This window comes from Erythrolamprus reginae, chromosome 1, assembly GCF_031021105.1.
Source record: "Erythrolamprus reginae isolate rEryReg1 chromosome 1, rEryReg1.hap1, whole genome shotgun sequence".
Lineage (NCBI taxonomy): Eukaryota > Metazoa > Chordata > Lepidosauria > Squamata > Dipsadidae > Erythrolamprus > Erythrolamprus reginae.
The window spans coordinates 229,275,555-229,292,968 of record NC_091950.1 but is presented as its reverse complement, the minus strand read 5'-3'; the positions used below and the strand labels follow the sequence as shown (position 1 = coordinate 229,292,968).

The 17,414-nt window shown below is 39.0% G+C and overlaps 2 protein-coding genes across 3 annotated transcripts in view; one reads left to right on the top strand and one right to left on the bottom strand.

Moving 5' to 3' along the window:
• Nucleotides 1-11,128, top strand: part of LOC139156614 (cytochrome P450 2K6-like) — a 38,547-nt gene extending 27,419 nt beyond the window's left edge. Inside the window, exons 6-9 of one of the 2 annotated variants that reach the window (XM_070732467.1) lie at nt 653-797; nt 2,093-2,277; nt 4,706-4,847; nt 9,287-11,128. In XM_070732467.1, coding sequence (XP_070588568.1) covers nt 653-797; nt 2,093-2,277; nt 4,706-4,847; nt 9,287-9,474 — 660 coding nt within the window. In that variant the 3' untranslated portion in view covers nt 9,475-11,128. Of the gene's footprint in view, nt 1-652; nt 798-2,092; nt 2,278-4,705; nt 4,848-5,884; nt 9,246-9,286 lie in introns of those variants that run through there. The other variant, XM_070732468.1, reaches the window with a different exon arrangement.
• Nucleotides 11,129-12,130: 1,002 nt separating this feature from the next.
• Nucleotides 12,131-16,345, bottom strand: GLYATL3 (glycine-N-acyltransferase like 3). The gene is made up of 3 exons (XM_070760116.1): nt 16,281-16,345; nt 12,992-13,117; nt 12,131-12,595 (listed from the first exon to the last, which is right to left on the bottom strand). The coding sequence occupies exons 1-3, from the start codon at nt 16,343-16,345 to the stop codon at nt 12,172-12,174; spliced, it is 615 nt and encodes a 204-aa protein (XP_070616217.1). The 3' UTR covers nt 12,131-12,171.
• Between the last annotated feature and the right edge of the window lie 1,069 nt (nt 16,346-17,414).

Sequence of the window (17,414 nt, the reverse complement as noted above, 5' to 3'; positions counted from 1 at the left end):
GCCAATTATATTTATTTTGATTGATTATCAGATTCTGTAAGCATTTCTTCTACAGAAAAAGGTGAAATAAAAATGCAATGCAAACAAAGGAAGGAAGGAAGTTAATATATAGCAGGTTTAATGCACTATGTCAATGTTTTTCTCAATGTATAGTCGTCAATATTCAAAACTAATGCATATGACTTTTCTCAATATTTATTCTTTTATTTCCTTTCCTGAAAAGAAGTAAAACATCTCTCACTATTTTTAGGTAACAGCTTCAATAGTCCTTTATTATTCAATTGGTTTGAATTATTAGTACATATGCTACTAAATTGTCTTAGTTTTAATTATGATTTTAAAAATTTGTTTATTTTTCCCTTGACTTCTTTTTATTATTGTTGTCAATTGTAATTTTTATACTGCTGGAAGTCGCTCTGAGTCCTTCAGGATTGGACAGCATAGAAGTCAAATTAAATAAATGAATGAATGAATGAATGAATAAATAAATGAATGAATAAATAAATAAATCATTTTGTAGAAAGAAAATGATGTCCTAAATCTGGACTTCACTAAAGTACGATGAAGTGTCCTATTCATCTACTAGAATTTAGGTTGTATGAGTATTTTGTATTTTTTTAATAATTGTTCTCTTTTTTAAAATATACTTCAGGAAAATAAGAAAATGACTAATGGATATTTCCATAATGAAAATCTTAAAGCTGTTGTGGGTAACTTATTTGGTGCTGGTACAGAAACAACTGGTGGCACGCTGAGCTGGGCCATACTCCTGATGATGAAGTATCCAGAAATCCAGAGTAAGCATGCTTCATTTTATTGGCTTCCAATCAAAAATAGAGTAGTAATTAAAAAAAGACATTTTTGTAGATGAGTGTGTTATTTGAACAAGGGAAAATAGGAAGTAAGAATAAATTGTCCTTTCTGTTTGTTTGTTTTGTTTATATGCCATCCAACTCCTGAAGGACTCTGGGTGGCTTCCAACAAGTAAAAACAATTCTTAGAACAATATAAAAACATTAATTAGATAACTCCACTAAAACAGATATATTCTCACAATCATTCCTCATTCATAGCCGGATCTAGATCAACCAATGGCCCCAGGCCTGCCAGAAGAGCCAGGTCTTTAGAGCTTTGTGGAAGGCCAGCAAGGTAAGGAGGACACAAATCTCTAGATGCAGTTGGTTCCATAGGGCCAGAGCCACCACAGAGAAGGCTCTTCCCCTTCTGTTGATATTTTAAGAAACTCATCAATGTGAGAATATGAAGAAAAGGATATAAGATATTTCTGCATTGAAGGTTCACACACATATTGGGTTGCATGGATGCTTTTAATCAAGGGCTTTTTAACTGTTCTGCTTTTTTTTTTTAATCATTGGATTTGTATTTTGTGTTCCTGCTGTGAGCCGCTCCGAGTCTTCGGAGAGGGGCGGAAATCAAATCAAATCAAATCAATAAACAAATAAATTGTATGATTCATTTTCTGCTCTCATCACCCACTCTACTATTTCTTAGAATAGCACATCACACCCTAATATGAGCCAAGACTGAAGACACTGTTCTCTTAAGAGCAATGTATTCCAATCATGGTATGACCTAGACTCATCTCTATGTGCTCCCCGCAACACTTCATTCTTTCTAGAATTTGGAAATGTAAACTAATAGTCAATTAATAGTCCATCTCTCCTCCCTAACCCTAACCACAGTTGTTAGATGAATCATGTGCTCATTAAGAAAATTCGGCTTCTCACATTGACCCTGCTTGTCAGAAACAAGCTGGGAACTTCACAAACTACCATACCTTCAACATAGGGAGCTGCATCTATTCTAAATGCTGGTTGTCACGTGATTGGATTTTGATCGAATAACCACAGGGGTGCTATAATGGTCCCAAATGTGAAAATTGGTCATGCATAATTTTTTCAATGCCATTGTAACTTCAAGCAGTTGCTAAGCAAATGGCTGTAAGTCGAAGACTGTCAGTGCAACCATGTCCTTCTGTTTTATCCTTCACAATTTGAATTTTTTACATTAACTCCCATTTAAAACAAAATTCAAGAAATGAGTCATCTTGATACATAATCTATTCTCTCAGGTAAGGTCCAAGAAGAAATTGCAAGTGAGATTGGGATTCGTCAGCCAACAATAGAAGACCGAACCAAAATGCCTTATACTGATGCAGTAATTCATGAAGTGCAAAGGTTTGCTGATATTGTTCCAACCAACTTGCCACATGCAACCACCATGGACATAACTTTCAAAGGCTTCTTCATTCCCAAGGTGATCAGTCTGAAATTAAATTGTACAGGTTCCAATCTTTTTTAGTATTATATAAACCATTTTTACATAGCACTTTTAGGAGTTAAATCAGACTACCACTGAAAGGGTCCTGGGAGGTCTTCTAGTTCAACTTCCTGCTCAAGCAAGAAACCCTGTATCATTTCAGACAAGTGAATGTCCAGTCTCTTCTTAAAACCTCCAGTGATGAAGCATCCACATGCTGCAAACTGTTTCAGTGGTTAATTGTTCCCACTGTTAGAAGTTAATTCCAAGTTGCATTCCCTTCTTGATTAGTTTCCATCCATTGTTTTTTGTCCTGCCCTCTAGTGCTTTGGAAAATAAGTTGACCCCTTCTCTTTGTGGCAACCTCTCAAATACTGTAATAATGCTCTCATATTCCTCCGCTGTTTTTTCTTGGCTAGCCAAACCCAAACTGCAGCTGTTCCTCATGTTTTATCTCCAGGGCCTTAATCATCTTATTTGGTCTTCTTTGTACCATTTCTGAATTCTCAACATCTTTTTCATAATGTGGTGACCAAAACTGGATACCGTATTCCAAGTGTGCCCTTACTAAACCTTTATAAAGTGGTGCTAATGATTTTGATTCTATTTTTATGTTTATACAACCAATGATTGTAATAGCTTTTTTGGTGGCTGCTGCATACTGCTGGCTCATATTTAAGTAATTGGCCATTAGGACAGTGTTTCGTGAGAAAATGTTGGTGGCCCACAGAGAAATATTTGCATTTTTCTCAAGGAGCCCGGCCGAAGTTCCTGTGCCTCTCTTGCTTCACTGCTTTGACTCCCAGGGGCAGGATGGGGTCCTTCAGGCAGTTACTTGGCCACCTGTTAGCAGAGAGCATTGCCGGGGGGTCAACCCTAGCTTTGCTGTCCATTGCAGCTAGAAATCTCAAATGAGATTTAATGTTTCTCTTGTAGCTGGCCCAGACACTAGATCGGACCCCTGCAAACTCTCATCTCTCAAGGAGCGCTCACTGAAGCAGCACAAGAAACTTTGGCCAGGCTCCTTGAGAAAGGAGTGTTTGCAGCCAGAGTCAACCTAGCATCTGCAAGGGACAGCAAAGCTAGGTTGACTCTGGCTGCTTCTCTCTGCTGTAGTGCTTCCCGGGCGTGGTTTACCATTCTGAACCCAAGCAGCAGAGGACGAAGGCTGCCTCACTTGGTGCCACCAGCTGGTACAAATGTACCAACGTGAAGACATGCAGATGCACATAGTGCTTTGTCCCTATACTTGCCAGCCATTGCCACTGCTGCTTCAGCCCACTTGGGCCGCCCCCCACCACTGCCACAATAGCATAATTATCTCACTCCACCTGGCGAGGGCTGCACTCATTTTTGCATGTTGTACCACCTGCAAAGTTGCACATTGCACCTGCCACCTCTTATAGCAGAGATTTCCAGCCTCACCATGGGCTGGTCCCGTATTCCAGAGCTGTAGTAGTCACAGGACTGGCCCTTTGATCATCCCAGAGCAGCTCACTTTGTGATGACCAAAGGGCCAGTCCTATGACTACTACAGCTCTGGAATATGGGACTGACTTTCCCACCAACATCAGCAAGCCACTGTCAGTCATTTTCCTTCACTCAGATTGACCAAGCTTCTTAAGAGAAGGAACACAAAAGAAGTTTTCAGGCTGTGTGCCTGGACCAGACACTTTCTCTTGAGTCTCCCTCCCAAAGGCCTCGCAGAAGCAGACAGGTAGACCCAAAAGGCAGCTGAGCCTTCCCCTCATCCCTGATTTAAATCCGCTCTGCAGGATTTAAATTATGAATTTGATGGTCCCTGAGGTCCAAAAGGTTGGAGACCGCTGCATTAGGATTCCAAGATCCATCTCAGAATTATTGTTTTTGAGCCAGGTTTCACCTAATCTGTACTTGCACCTTTGGTGTTTCCTTCCTAGGTGTAAAACTTTACTTTTCTCCATGTTAAATTTAATTTTATTGGATAGGACCCATTATTGAAGTCTGCCAAGATCTTTTTGGATCCTGAACTTGTCTTCTGGGGTGTTGCCTATTCCTGTCATCTTACAGTATTGTCATCTACAAATTTGATGACGTCTCTGCTATTCCTTCATCTGTCATTTATGAAGATTTATTTGTTTGTTTGTTTGAATTTATATGCCACCCTTCTCCAAAGACTCAGGTATTGAAGATACTGGACCTAAGATGGAATCTTGTGATACCTCACTGCTTACTCCCTCCATCTAGATATAGTTATTGGGTTATTGAACACTGATAATCTATTTCCCTATTTTTCCTTACAATGTTTTTAAACTATTGTATTTCTCCTTGCCTAGTATTTATTCAAAATTCATATATTTCCAGTGCTGCTTTGAAAATTAAATTATTTCTGTAACAATGTATTATATAGTCTTTTTAATATAGGTTTTTCAATTTTGATATTTAGGGTATGCAAATTATTCCTTTGCTATCATCAGTGCTTCATGATGAATCTCAGTGGGAGAAACCCTATCAATTCTATCCTGAGCATTTCCTTGATTCTGAAGGAAAATTTGTGAAAAGAGATGCATTCATGCCATTCTCTGCAGGTATTCTCTATATATGTGCATGTATAAATCAAGGGTGGGTTCCTACATTTTTAACTACCACTCTGTGGGTGTGGCTTATTTTGTGAGTGTGGCTTGGTCATGTGACCGAATGAGAGTAGCTTGCTGGCCATGTGACCGGGTGGGGGTGGCTTGCCAGTTATGTAACCAGGTGGGAACATCTTGTCAATCATGTGATCAGGGGGGATGGCTTGACAGTCATGTCATTGGGTGGGAGTGGCTTGATGATTATGTGACCAGGTGGGGGTTATTTCTCTTTCTTTTCATAATGACTGATAAGCAAGAGATGAAAAATAAAAAGAAGTTATTCAACTGTATACCAATTTTCTTTCTTTCCCAATCCCCTTCTAGGAGGTTCTGGCCTAAATGCTTGTCCCATTCAGGCTGGAGCCACCTAGGAGAACCGCTGCTGTGGTCTTGCTGCTCCTGCATCAGGGAGCTGCATTGGTGGGTGAGCAATGTCCCCCCACTTCTCCAGCTGCTCCAAAGCTTTTTATTTATTATTATTTAGATTTGTATGCTTTTTGCCACCAACCTTGGCCACCATCATCATGTTGCTTCAGCTCCTCCCACCCCTTACCCACCTTTAACAGGGCAGTCCATGGCCAGGAGGAGGTGGCCGAGAGGCACATGGGAGATAGATAGGTACACTGCTCAAAAAAGTAAAGGGAACACTTAAGCAACACAATATAACTCCAAGTAAATCAAATTTCTGTGAAATCAAACTGTCCACTTAGGAAGCAACACTGATTGGCAATCAATTTCACATGTTGTTGTGCACATTCAACTTTGTACAGAACAAAGTATTCAGTGAGAATATTTTATTCATTCAGATCTAGGACAGGGGTGGGCAGCAGGCAGGATGGGATGGAACACAGTTCCACTGGTGGAAATGAAGCTGTGTGCCCAGCTTTAGCTGACCATCCCCCCTCCCATCCTCCTCCTTGGAAAGCGGTAGGGAGACCAGCACCAACAGGTGTTCCAGGGGGCCCATTTCCTCCCCTCTCTTTTCTCAACAGATGATCAGCACCCGTTTGCCTAGCTACCCAGCCTGAGGAAGGGGGTGACCCAGGAAGGAGAGCACGGGAAATACGAAGCAAATTTTCACCCCAGAGAGCGACACTGATGAGGTTGTAAGCTGAGGATTTAACAGTTCACTTGAACGATGATGATCGTTCAAGTCACTCCCACCTGGTCACATGGCCAGCAAGCCACTCCTACCCAGTCATATGACCATCAAGCCACACCCACAAAATAAGCCACATCCACTGTGTGATAGTAAAAATTTTAGCTGCCCATTACTGATCTAGGATGTGTTACTTGAGTGTTCCCTTTATTTTTTTGATCAGTATATATATTCTCCATCTTTGCCTATCAACAAGGAAGGGAGGGAATTGGTGGACCTGAGCTGTCTGAGGCGCAGAATAGGATTAATGGGAAAGCTGTGCTATGGCAAGGACTCAAGTCAGTTCCTGAGATGGGGGTGTGACAGTGACATCTTCATGATATCACTAGTGGGCTGCCGCTACCAGTGCAGGCACACCAGACTACACCGGGGGGAGCCCACCTCTGGTGTACATGTATATTGGGCAATGCTTTATATTTTGAAAGGAAAAACTAACAAGATACAGTGGAATATTTGAAAAAATGATAATAAACCCATGATGTAATAAACTTCCATTTAACAGAGTTTAGAATAAGGTTGCCTGATGCTCCCACAAACTTACACTGGCTATGAGACAGTGCACTGTTATGACAACCATTTTCTAAAAACAGTTAAGCTTCTGAACATAAAACAACAGTAACAGTTATTTGAGGGACTGTCTCATCCCATTGGAACTGATCTGTCCCACCCCACCCATGTCAGCAGAGGAGCATGACCAGGCTTTTCCAGATGGCAGGATCCAGGAAAATTGGTTTTCTGCCATTGCACCTGCCCCTTGAAACATCTTACTCCTCAGAGTGAGCTCAGATCAAATCCCCCTGACCTTCTGCAAGAGCTTAAAGGTTTGGCTTGAAGCTCCAGTGTGGGGATTTCACATTGGAGATGGTTAATAGATTAATAATAGATTTCACCTCCTCCCATTCTCATCCTAATCTCTCCCTCCCCATCTTTGGATCCTTGAGCATTTTTATTTTATAGTATTTTATTTGAATAGGTGTTGTATAGTTATATCTTTTTAATATTGTAAACCATCTAGGGTTATCTTGTGGTAATATGGACAGCCAATAAATTTAATAAGAAATAAAAATAAATAAGAAATAATTAAGTGAAGGATTTATGCACACCTAGAAACCAATAAGGTGGTTATTAGAAGTCAGTTTAGATTTGTTTAAAACACAATTTGTTTATGGCACACAAACCTTATTGCCTTTTTGATAAAGTAACTAAATTAACAGACTAGTGAAATGCTATCAACATTACATATTTAGACTTAAGACTATTTGACAAAGTAGATGTGGTTGGTAAATCCACAGTAACTGGATTTAAACATGCCTGGCATAAACATATATCCATCCTAAGATAAAATACAGGAAATAGTATAAGGGGAGACTAGATGGACCATGAGGTCTTTTTCTGCCTTCAATCTTCTATGCTTCTAAGTAGCCACAACCTACTTCTTGATAAGATAGAAAATATGGGATAGACAGTACTACCACTAGATGGATTTGCAATTGACTGACCAGCTGGTAGTCTTCAATGGAATTACAGCTACATGGAGGGAAGCAGGCAGTGGAGTATCATAAAGTTTGGTCTTGGACTCAGTACTCTTCAACATTTTCCTAGATGAGGAGGAGATAGAATAGGTACTCTTCAAACTCTTCAACTCTGCAGATGACGCTAAACTGGAAGGGATAGAAGAAATAGGGTGGACATGGTATCTATCTTTCAGTACTTGAGGAGTTGTCACAAGGAAGAGCCACCCCGAGTCTACGGAGTGGGGCGGCATACAAATCTAACAAATAATAATAATAATAATAATAATAATAATAATAATAATAAAGAGGGGGTTGACTTATTCTCTGGGTCACTAAAGGACAAGAAGTAATGGGTGGAAGCCTGTTAAAGAAAGATACAACCTAGAAGTAAGGAAGCAGTTTCTGACAGTAAGAGCAATTAATCAATAGAATAGTTTGCCTCCTAAGGTTGTAGATGCTCTATCACTGGAGGTCTCCAGAAATAGACTGCACAACCATTTGACTGAGACAATACAAGCAGAGGGTTGGACTAGAAGACCTTCAAGATCACTTCCAGACCTATGATTCTGTGAAGGAGTCTATGAAGGATTTCATGCCAGTCATATACTATAACTCACAAAGGCATTATGTCGGGGGTTCCCAACCTGTGAGCCATGGCCCACTAGTGGGCTATGAAGGTTTTGCAACTGGGCTGCAGAAATGGCCAGAAAGTATGCACAGGTGCACCTTCACTTGTGCAAGTAGTGGGCTAGCACATGCACATGGAACTATGTGTACAATTGTCAGCTGCTCACACAGAACCATCCCCTCTCCCCCGCACTGGTTCACAAAGCCGGAAATACCAGGGAACTCCAGTTTTTGTCATCACCATTCAAGGTTCTTCAATCACTATATACCTGAAGTCAAATCTTTATCAAAATTAGAGGCTAAGGATACTTACTAAGAACATGAAGACATTCTTGGAAATTGACTAGCTCATTCATTGGGGGAAAAGTTCATGAATAGTAGAACATATTAGTGCACACTTTCCTCCCTGAAAACTACAAGATTTATCATTGAACTTATGGATCAAGGGAACATTCTGACAATCAAAGACTTTAAAGGAAGATTTAATAGATATCCTCTCCCCCCAAAATGAACTTTCAATAAAGGTATTCCTATGTTTTTTTGTTTGTTTATTTATTTATTTGTTTGTTTATTTTTTATGCCGCCCTTCTCCTTAGACTCGGGGCGGCTTACGTGTTAGCAATAGCACTTTTTAACAGAGCCAGCCTATTGCCCCCACAATCCAGGTCCTCATTTTACCCACCTTGGGAGGATGGAAGGCTGTCAACCTTGAGCCGGTGATGAGATTTGAACCACTGACCTACAAATCTTCAGTCAGCTTCAGTGGCCTGCAGTACAGCACTCTACCTGCTGCACCACCCCGGCTCTTCATCTACATTTACTATCTCTACTTCAAGTGGGATGCTCAGTTAACCTCCTTTTACAGGGCATTAGTGTAGAGTGATATTTATGAAGGCTCATTCTTCTTTTAAGATTAGTTTGCTTATGATACATGGCTTATTTTCTATTTTATTGTTGTATTTTAAATATGAGTGTTTTGTCATAACTTTGTTTATTACTCATCTCTCCAAAACAATCTGACATTGGGAAGCTAAGCAAAATGGTTGAAGAAATCAATATACATACTTTTTCTACCTATTTATGCTTTCTTCCAGGTAGGAGAATATGTGCAGGAGAGACTCTTGCCAAAATGGAGCTCTTCCTCTTCTTTACCAGCCTCCTGCAGAAATTTACCTTTCAACCACCTCCAGGAACATCTAAAAATGATCTGGATCTAACGCCTGCAGTTGGATTTACAACCCCTCCTATACCCTATAAGACCTGTGCCATTCCATGTTCATAGGACACAAGACATTAAAAACAGACATTCTCAGTCTTGAATAACATGATTCTGTATGGTCTTTGCTTAAGAGGCTGTCTGAAATTGTACTATAATTATTTGCATATACACAAAATCTAGATTTTGAGTGTGAAAAAGGTAGAGAAATCATGCTAAGTGCTTGATACTTTTATTGATTATTTTTGTTTGTTTCCTTTTATTTTTCTTTCTCCTATTCAATGTTGTTAATTTTGTTTTTTTGTTAAATTCATTTTATGCAATATAGATTTTTCCACAATAATTCTACACACACACACACATGTATACATACATACACATACGCACAATAATAATAATTGGAAAAAGTCCATGTTCTAGACTTCTTAGTTTCCATGTTGTTCTATGGACATAATATAGTTGGATATCAGTAAGGCATTTGACAAAGTAGACTATAACATACTAGTAGATTAGTTAGAAAAATGCAAGATAGACAGCATCACCACCAGAAAGATTTGTTACTGGTTTACAAGCTACACTCAACATATAGTCTTTAATGGAACTACATTTACATGTACTTACTTAATGTACTTAAATAGTTACTTACAGCTATTTAATGGTACTACATCTACATGGAGGAAAGTAACCAGTGGAGTCCCTCAAGTAGGCCCAGTACTCTTCAGTACCTTTATAAATGATTTAGATGAGAGAAGAACTCATCGAATTTGCAGATGATATCAAGCTGGCAGGAATCATCAACAGCCCTGAAAATAGGCTCAAGATCCAGATAGATCTTGACAAACTTTTAAAATGGGGCCCTATCTAACAAAATGAAATTCAGTGGATAGAAAAAGTAAGGCTTTAAATTTATGCAAGAAAAACCAAATATACAACTACAGATTAGGTGAAATTTTGCTCAATAGCAGTAACTACGAGAGGGATCTTGGAATCCTAGTGGACATCCACTTAAATATGAGTGAACAGTGTGCTGCAGCCACCAAAAAAGCCAAAGCAATCCTAGGCTGCAATAACAAAAGAATAGAATAAAGATCATATTAAATGTTAATACTGCTTGATAAAGCCTTGATAAGACCACACTTGGAATATTATATCCAGTTTTGATCACCACAATACAAAAATATGTTGAGATTCTAGAAAGAGTGCAGAGAAGAGCAACAAAGAGGATTAGGGAGCTGGAGGCTGAAACAGAATGGTTGTAGGAATTGAATAGTCTATTGAAAGAAGGATTAGAGGTGACATGATAAGTGTTCTAATATTTGAGAGGCTGCCACAAAGAGGTGATCAATCTATTTTCCAAAACACCAGATAAGAAGCAATGGATGGAAACTAATCAAGGAGAGAAGTCACCTAGAACTAAGGAGAAATTTCCTGACACTGAGAACAATAAACCAATGGAATTGCTTGCCTTCAGAAATTGTAGGCTTTATCATTGGAGGCTTTTAAAAAAAGAATGGACAGGCATTTGTCTGAAATGGTATAGGGTCTCCTGCTTGAGCAGGGGGAACTGGATTAGAAGACCTCAAAAGTCCCCTCTAACTTTGTTATTCTGTTATTCTGTTTTCACCTGTATTGTCTCTCCATCATTCAGTCATTCTTACTGCTAAAATTCAAATGATCTATATCTTCAAACGAGAGAATAAAAATACTTCCACCCTTGTAATTGTGATTGCAGAATGAATTATTATGCAAATTATATAAATTTCTTGTATTCATATTGTAGACGCTATATGCATCATATTGCAGATGCATTTACAAGAAGGGCAAGAAACAGCTATTTATAGCCAAAAAGAAATCAGTCAAAACATTTATCATGTACAAAGCAGCAAATGTATACTGTTTCCCCAAAAATAAGACTTGGTCTTATATTTTTTGGGCTCCAAAATAAATGCTAGGGCTTGTTTTTGGAGAAACACGATTTCACAGTGCTCAGCTCAGCTGGGTGCCCTGCCCCCTTAGTGTGCACACAAGAGACGGAAAGCATGAGGGGGTCAACAGTATCCACACCAGCTGCAGCCTGCCGGTGTCTTGGTTGGTGCAGTCAGAGGTTGTGTAACGTGCACAGCATAGGTGAGTTAATTCCCTATCTAAGCAGCAGACAGAGGCAGAGGTGTGGGGGGAAGGCAGGTGATCAGGACACACCACCTGGTCAGTAGGAAAGCCAAGTCAGTTGGCTGCAGTGGGCAGATGGCTGTAGGAAGCTCATCTTCACATGGTGGCACATGCAGCAGATGGATGCAAAAGTGAGCGATGGAAGGCAGGCAGTCCTGATGCGCACCGCAGGCTGCAAGCAAGCAGATGCAAAGACAAGCTTCCTGTAGTGCCTGCCCGCTCAGATCCACTAACATCAACTCATTTGTGCAACATGGGCTATGGTTACTGCCAGACACCATCAGCCCACATGCACTTGCTGTCTCCTGTGCTGGCCATCCACAATCTCTTCACTAGGGCTTATTTTGGGGGTAGGGCTTATATTTAGCATATTAGGTGCTTGCTAAAGAAAACAAAACAGTACCAATAGGAAACAAGAACATTTATTATTACTGAGAATTTGTTTTACAAAAAATATTTAGAGACTTCAAGGTTATGTCTAAATATATCATAACATGTTCAGATGTGTATAACATCAAATACAAGGTTTGATTCATTAAATCAGATAGCTACATTTTCCAAAAATCATAGATTTTTTTTTTAAATCCACCAAGTTCACTCAGGTTTAGCTAAAAGGAAGAAAGGGGTGTGGATAAGTCTCACAAACTGACAAGGTAAGAATCTGGCATTCATGCTTTTTAGCAGAGTTAATGATGGTAAGTTATCTTCCAGAACATTTCCATGAGCTGGAAAACCCTTGCTGTGTAACATCTTAGCTAGATTAGTTGCAATGAGACAGTTGTAACCTTTCCTACGATGCTTGGGCAATGTATAGCCATGGATAATAGTAGCAAATTGGTCTGTCAAACCCCAGGAGATGGGGCATTCATGTTCATCCAAAATGCACATGCTGGGGAAACAGCAAATGAGGTTGATGAGGTATTTCAGGCATTGGTCATTTGCTCCTTGAGACCAGGTGTTATTCAGCAGATTTGCATGAGATGCATCAAGGGAAGTCAGTTTCCGTGCAGGAACCAACCTAAAAAGGGTTTTTTGCTTAACATTTAATGTAAGCAATTTAGGATAAATAAATATAAGAACACATGGGTGGATTGAATCTTTTTATGTTCACCAATAAATATCCCAAAATAGGACTTTTAAGACATAATTTGCTCAAAGGGGCAAAGGGGGAGAAAAAATGTTCAGTTCTGGAGTCTTCCATCCTTACCACCAAAATAGGTAATTATAATCTTCAGAGTAAGTTAAAAATTATCCTGAGATTTTCAAAGATTACTGGAGTAATAGGGGCAGGCAGCGTCAGACTTCTGGGAATGCTTGACTTAACTGAAACATTTATATCCACTCTCATAAATTGACATTGACCAAAAAGGACCATTACTACAAAAAAACCTTGTAATAATACAGTTAGACATACGGAAGCGGAACATCTGGAAGTGCATCAGGATCTGGGTAGATTACCATTTTGAAAGAAGACAACTTCACATTTACATGCTTGGCATCAGCAACAATCTTGGAAGTTTGTATAAGCCATCCTGTAAACCTATGTTAAGAAATAATAATAATATTTTAAATAAACCATTAAGCAAAACAACATCTTTAAATATTGTTGTTCATATTCCTGGTCAGTTGGAGGATGATGAAGAAATTGAGGACTCTGATACAGATAGTGTTTATGAATTAGTGGTGGGCCCGGGGTTACAGGTAGTAGAACAGGTGGGAGGCCAGCCACAGGATGTGGCTATGAGTCCAGAATCTAGCGAGGAAGAATCAGACGTTTGCTGGGTCAATCCTAAATTCAGAAGGGTCCAAAAACATAAGGAACAGGTGTTTGGAAGAAGATATTAAGGGGAGGAATGGGTTAAATACTGGAGTGATGTATTTGGTACATCAGGGGGTCAGTGGGGAAGAAGGGTGAAGTTTCAATGTTGTAGGGCAAAAATGAAAGGTGTTTCCGTTCAGCTCCCAAGCAAGCAAATGTATTCTGTGTTATTTTACAGTCATTTCTGCTGTTTTGAATCATGCTGTGAGTACATAAATCTTGTTAAACGGAGGAGGCTAAGAGGAATGTATGAGAAATGCAATTAAGAAAGATAACGGGAGGAAGAGGAATGTGCTAGTATGAACTGTATTTTGAATACAGAAGGAAAGAGAAATAAAGATGGAGCTTCTTTGTTTATGAAATACTGCATTTATTAAGAGTTACTTGTAATAGCTAAAGTTCTACCAGAAACCAGAACAAATATAACCAACACTATTAATGATCTATAAAACTACAAATATTGCAATCTTGCTTAGAATACTTTGACATTTTGGAAACTATTTTCAAATGAATAAAACCCAAAAGAATTCAATTATAGGTGACATTACAAAACTAAACCCACAGTCAAATTAGTATCACATGCTGTATTACTCAAATAAATTCACATTTATTTGCTAGAAACATGATAGGGACACCACATGACTGAAAGAAATCCAGCAAAATAGCCATCCACAAGAACATTTGAGTAATTATTTGCCATTAAGTCAGTATCAACTCTTAGAGATCAGACAGATTTTGTCCATGACAATCTAGTGCTTCAGGTTTTCCAACAGTGACTTTGCCCATTACCACTGCAATCATATTTGTTCTGGTTTCTGGTAGAACTTTAGCTATTACAAGTGGCCCCAAAGAGCAAATTGAAATTCAAAAAATTTCAGGATTGAAACTAGGTTGTAAAAAAATGAAATATTTGGGAATTTGGTTATTTAAAAATCCATCCAAAATAACAACGGCCAATTATAACTTAATATGGAAAAAAATCCAGAAGCAGATCAAAAATTGGAAGGGAAAAAATTTAGGAAGAATGGCTAAGATAAGGGCCCTTAAGATGATGATAATACCAAAGATGATGTATTTGTTTCAAGTTTTACCGGGCAGTTTTCCTGAGGCAAAATTAAGAGAATGGGATAATAGACTAAACTTTTGGATTGAAGGAGAGAAAAAATCTAGAATAAGGAAGCATTGGCAGTATGCACAAGAAAAAGAAGGAGGTTGGGGAAGCCCATCTCTAGTAATATATAGAAATGCATTTCAAATTGAAAGGTTAATCGAGCTACAGCTATGGGGGGAAAAGAAATGGGTAGAATTAGAAAGAGAAATTAATAATATAAATAATAAAGAATTATTATTTAAAAATTGGAATAGAATTGAAATCAGTACCCTAAGTGATTCTTTTAAAGCATGTTTAGAAATATGGCTTAAATGGCAGAGGACAAGTGGAATAAAGTTATCCAAGCTATCAACGTTGTATGCACTGAATATAGGGGATGAGGCTAATTTAATTAGAATCATTAAAATATTAAATAGTAAAGGGGTAATGAGAATGGAACAGCTATATGAGAAAGATGGAAGAGTTAGTAGAACTAGATTGGAATGGCTGATCGGTAAACAGCAATGGTTGCAGATTAATGCAATATGTACATGTTTAAATAAAAGGGAGAATAAAGAAGCCTTCTTACGAGAAGAAAATAACTTGGAAAAAATAATAAGGGTAAAGATAAATGAAAGTAAAGGACAAGCCAGTAACATATATAGAATGCTATTGCAGAAGCAAGAAGAGGTAGTTAAAAGTCTAACAAGATGTTGGCAGGATGACTTAAAAATAGACGAAAGAGAAATGGAAGAAATAATAGTAAACATATATAAGATTAAAAACACGAGAGTTAAAGAGATGAGAAGAAAAATCTTACATAAGTGGTATTATACACCTGCACAACTTGCATACTACCAGGGGAAAGAGAAAGGTAAATGCTGGCATGGATGCCAGAAAAAAGGAATCTTTATGCACATGATCTGGGAATGTATAGAAATACAGAAATTCTGGAAGGTAGTCCAGAATGAAATTAATAAAATGTTAAATATTAATTGGATAATTACAAAAGAAACAGCAATCTTAATTAAATATAGGGAACTAGGAGAATCTAAAGAAATTAAAACTGTAGCATTGGAAAGTGCTCAAGCGGTGATAGTATTAGGATGGAAAGACTCTACAAAATGGACACTACAGAATTGGTATTGGTACATGGTGGATTACATACACTTTGAAATTATGGAAATAAGATTAAATAATTTTGATGAGAATAAACTAGAGAAGCTGATGGTGCGATGGAACAAGGTAAAAGATTATATGTTAAGTAGAATCTGTGATGTAAATACGAAAAATAAACTACAATCACTCTTTTAGTAAAAAAAAAAAAAGCGTTCAAGATAGAGCCAAGGATCAATAGATAGACAAATAATTCAAAAGTCTTTGAATCCTTCTATAGGGGTGGTGGGGGTGATGGGGGGGTGTGTTGTTTGGTGATGGGCACATGCACTGTGCACTGTTATACGTTTGTTTTTTGTAAACTTATAAAATCAATAAAATTTATTTAAAAAAAAAAAGTGCTTCAGTACTCTCTACTCCTATTTGACATGTAGACAAAGCTGCTGGATTATGTCATGAGATGTGGTATCGTACCAGCTGCTTATCTTTATCCATATTAAGTTTAGTGATGCTGTTGATGTCCTATTTTGATTTCTGGAAGTTGCTAAGGGCTGATGGGAAACAGATATCAATTAATCCCTGATAAGACTGAGGGGCTTGGGTTTTAGAGCCTTCAGCATCTGGGGATTATTCATCTTTAAATGAGTTTGCAATGCCACAAAAAGACCGAGTGTATACTCTGGAGTTCTGAATTCATGAGTCCTGCTCAAAGAGCAGGTAGCAGTTATAGCCTGAAGGGCCATTGCACAGCTTTGTGCTGCACTCCCATTACACCCATTCTTGGATTGGGAGGTACTATAACATGCTGTACATAGGGATGCTATTGAAGATTTTGCAGCTACAAAATGCAGAAGCATAGGCAGTTGTGTGTGCTCCAAGAACTGTTTTGTAAGCTGTGCTGGCTACAAATTTGCTTCTGAGCCAATTTAAAGTTTTACTTGGTGTGCGGCCAGGTTATGAGGGACTGCTTGCCCTCAGTTACATCAACATCTCTTCAGTTCAGGGGGGTACTGGCCTATCAGCTTGAGTTTTATTGAGCAGACCTAGAAGGAAAGCATTTACTATTTTGACCACCGTCCTGTCGATCATTTCTGATGTAAGCTTGACCTCAACCATATTGGCCATCTGGAAGGTCCTCAAAATGTGGGTTTTACCAACAAGCTTGGGGATTCCATGATAGAATAGAGCAGTGATGGTGAACATTTTTTTCCTGACACCAAAAGAACGTACGTGCATGCCATTGTGCGTGAGTACCCACTCCCATAATCCAATGCCTGGGGAGGGCGAAAGCAGCTTCCTCCATTTCCTGGGGCCCCTCTGAAGGCCGGAAATGGCCTGTTTCCCAACTTCAGTAGGCTTGTGTTTCGCCCTCCCTAGGCTCCAAAAGCTTCCTTGGACTTTGGGGAGGGTAAAAACACCATCCCTCCCCCCCAGAGGCGCCTTGGAAGCCAAAAACACCCTCCCACAGCCTCTGTACAAGCCAAAAATTAGCTGGCTGGCACACACATGCACGTTGGAACTGAGCTAGCTTGTGTGCTAGCAGATATGACTCTGCATGCCACCTGTGGCACCTATGCCATAGGTTCGCCATCACTGGAATATAGCCTGCTAAATTAGGAATCATCAACTGTTTGGACCTCAGGGGCCACTAAACTGTGCTGACGCAGGTGAATCTGGGAGTTCTCCCTCATGTTCTGCCTCCTGCCCTTTTGATTCCCTAAAGATCTATGGGTCTCTTCCAGAACCTACTCTGTCATAATCAAAATTATCCTTTGAAGACATCCAGAGGCTCACATGGCACAATTGAGAAAT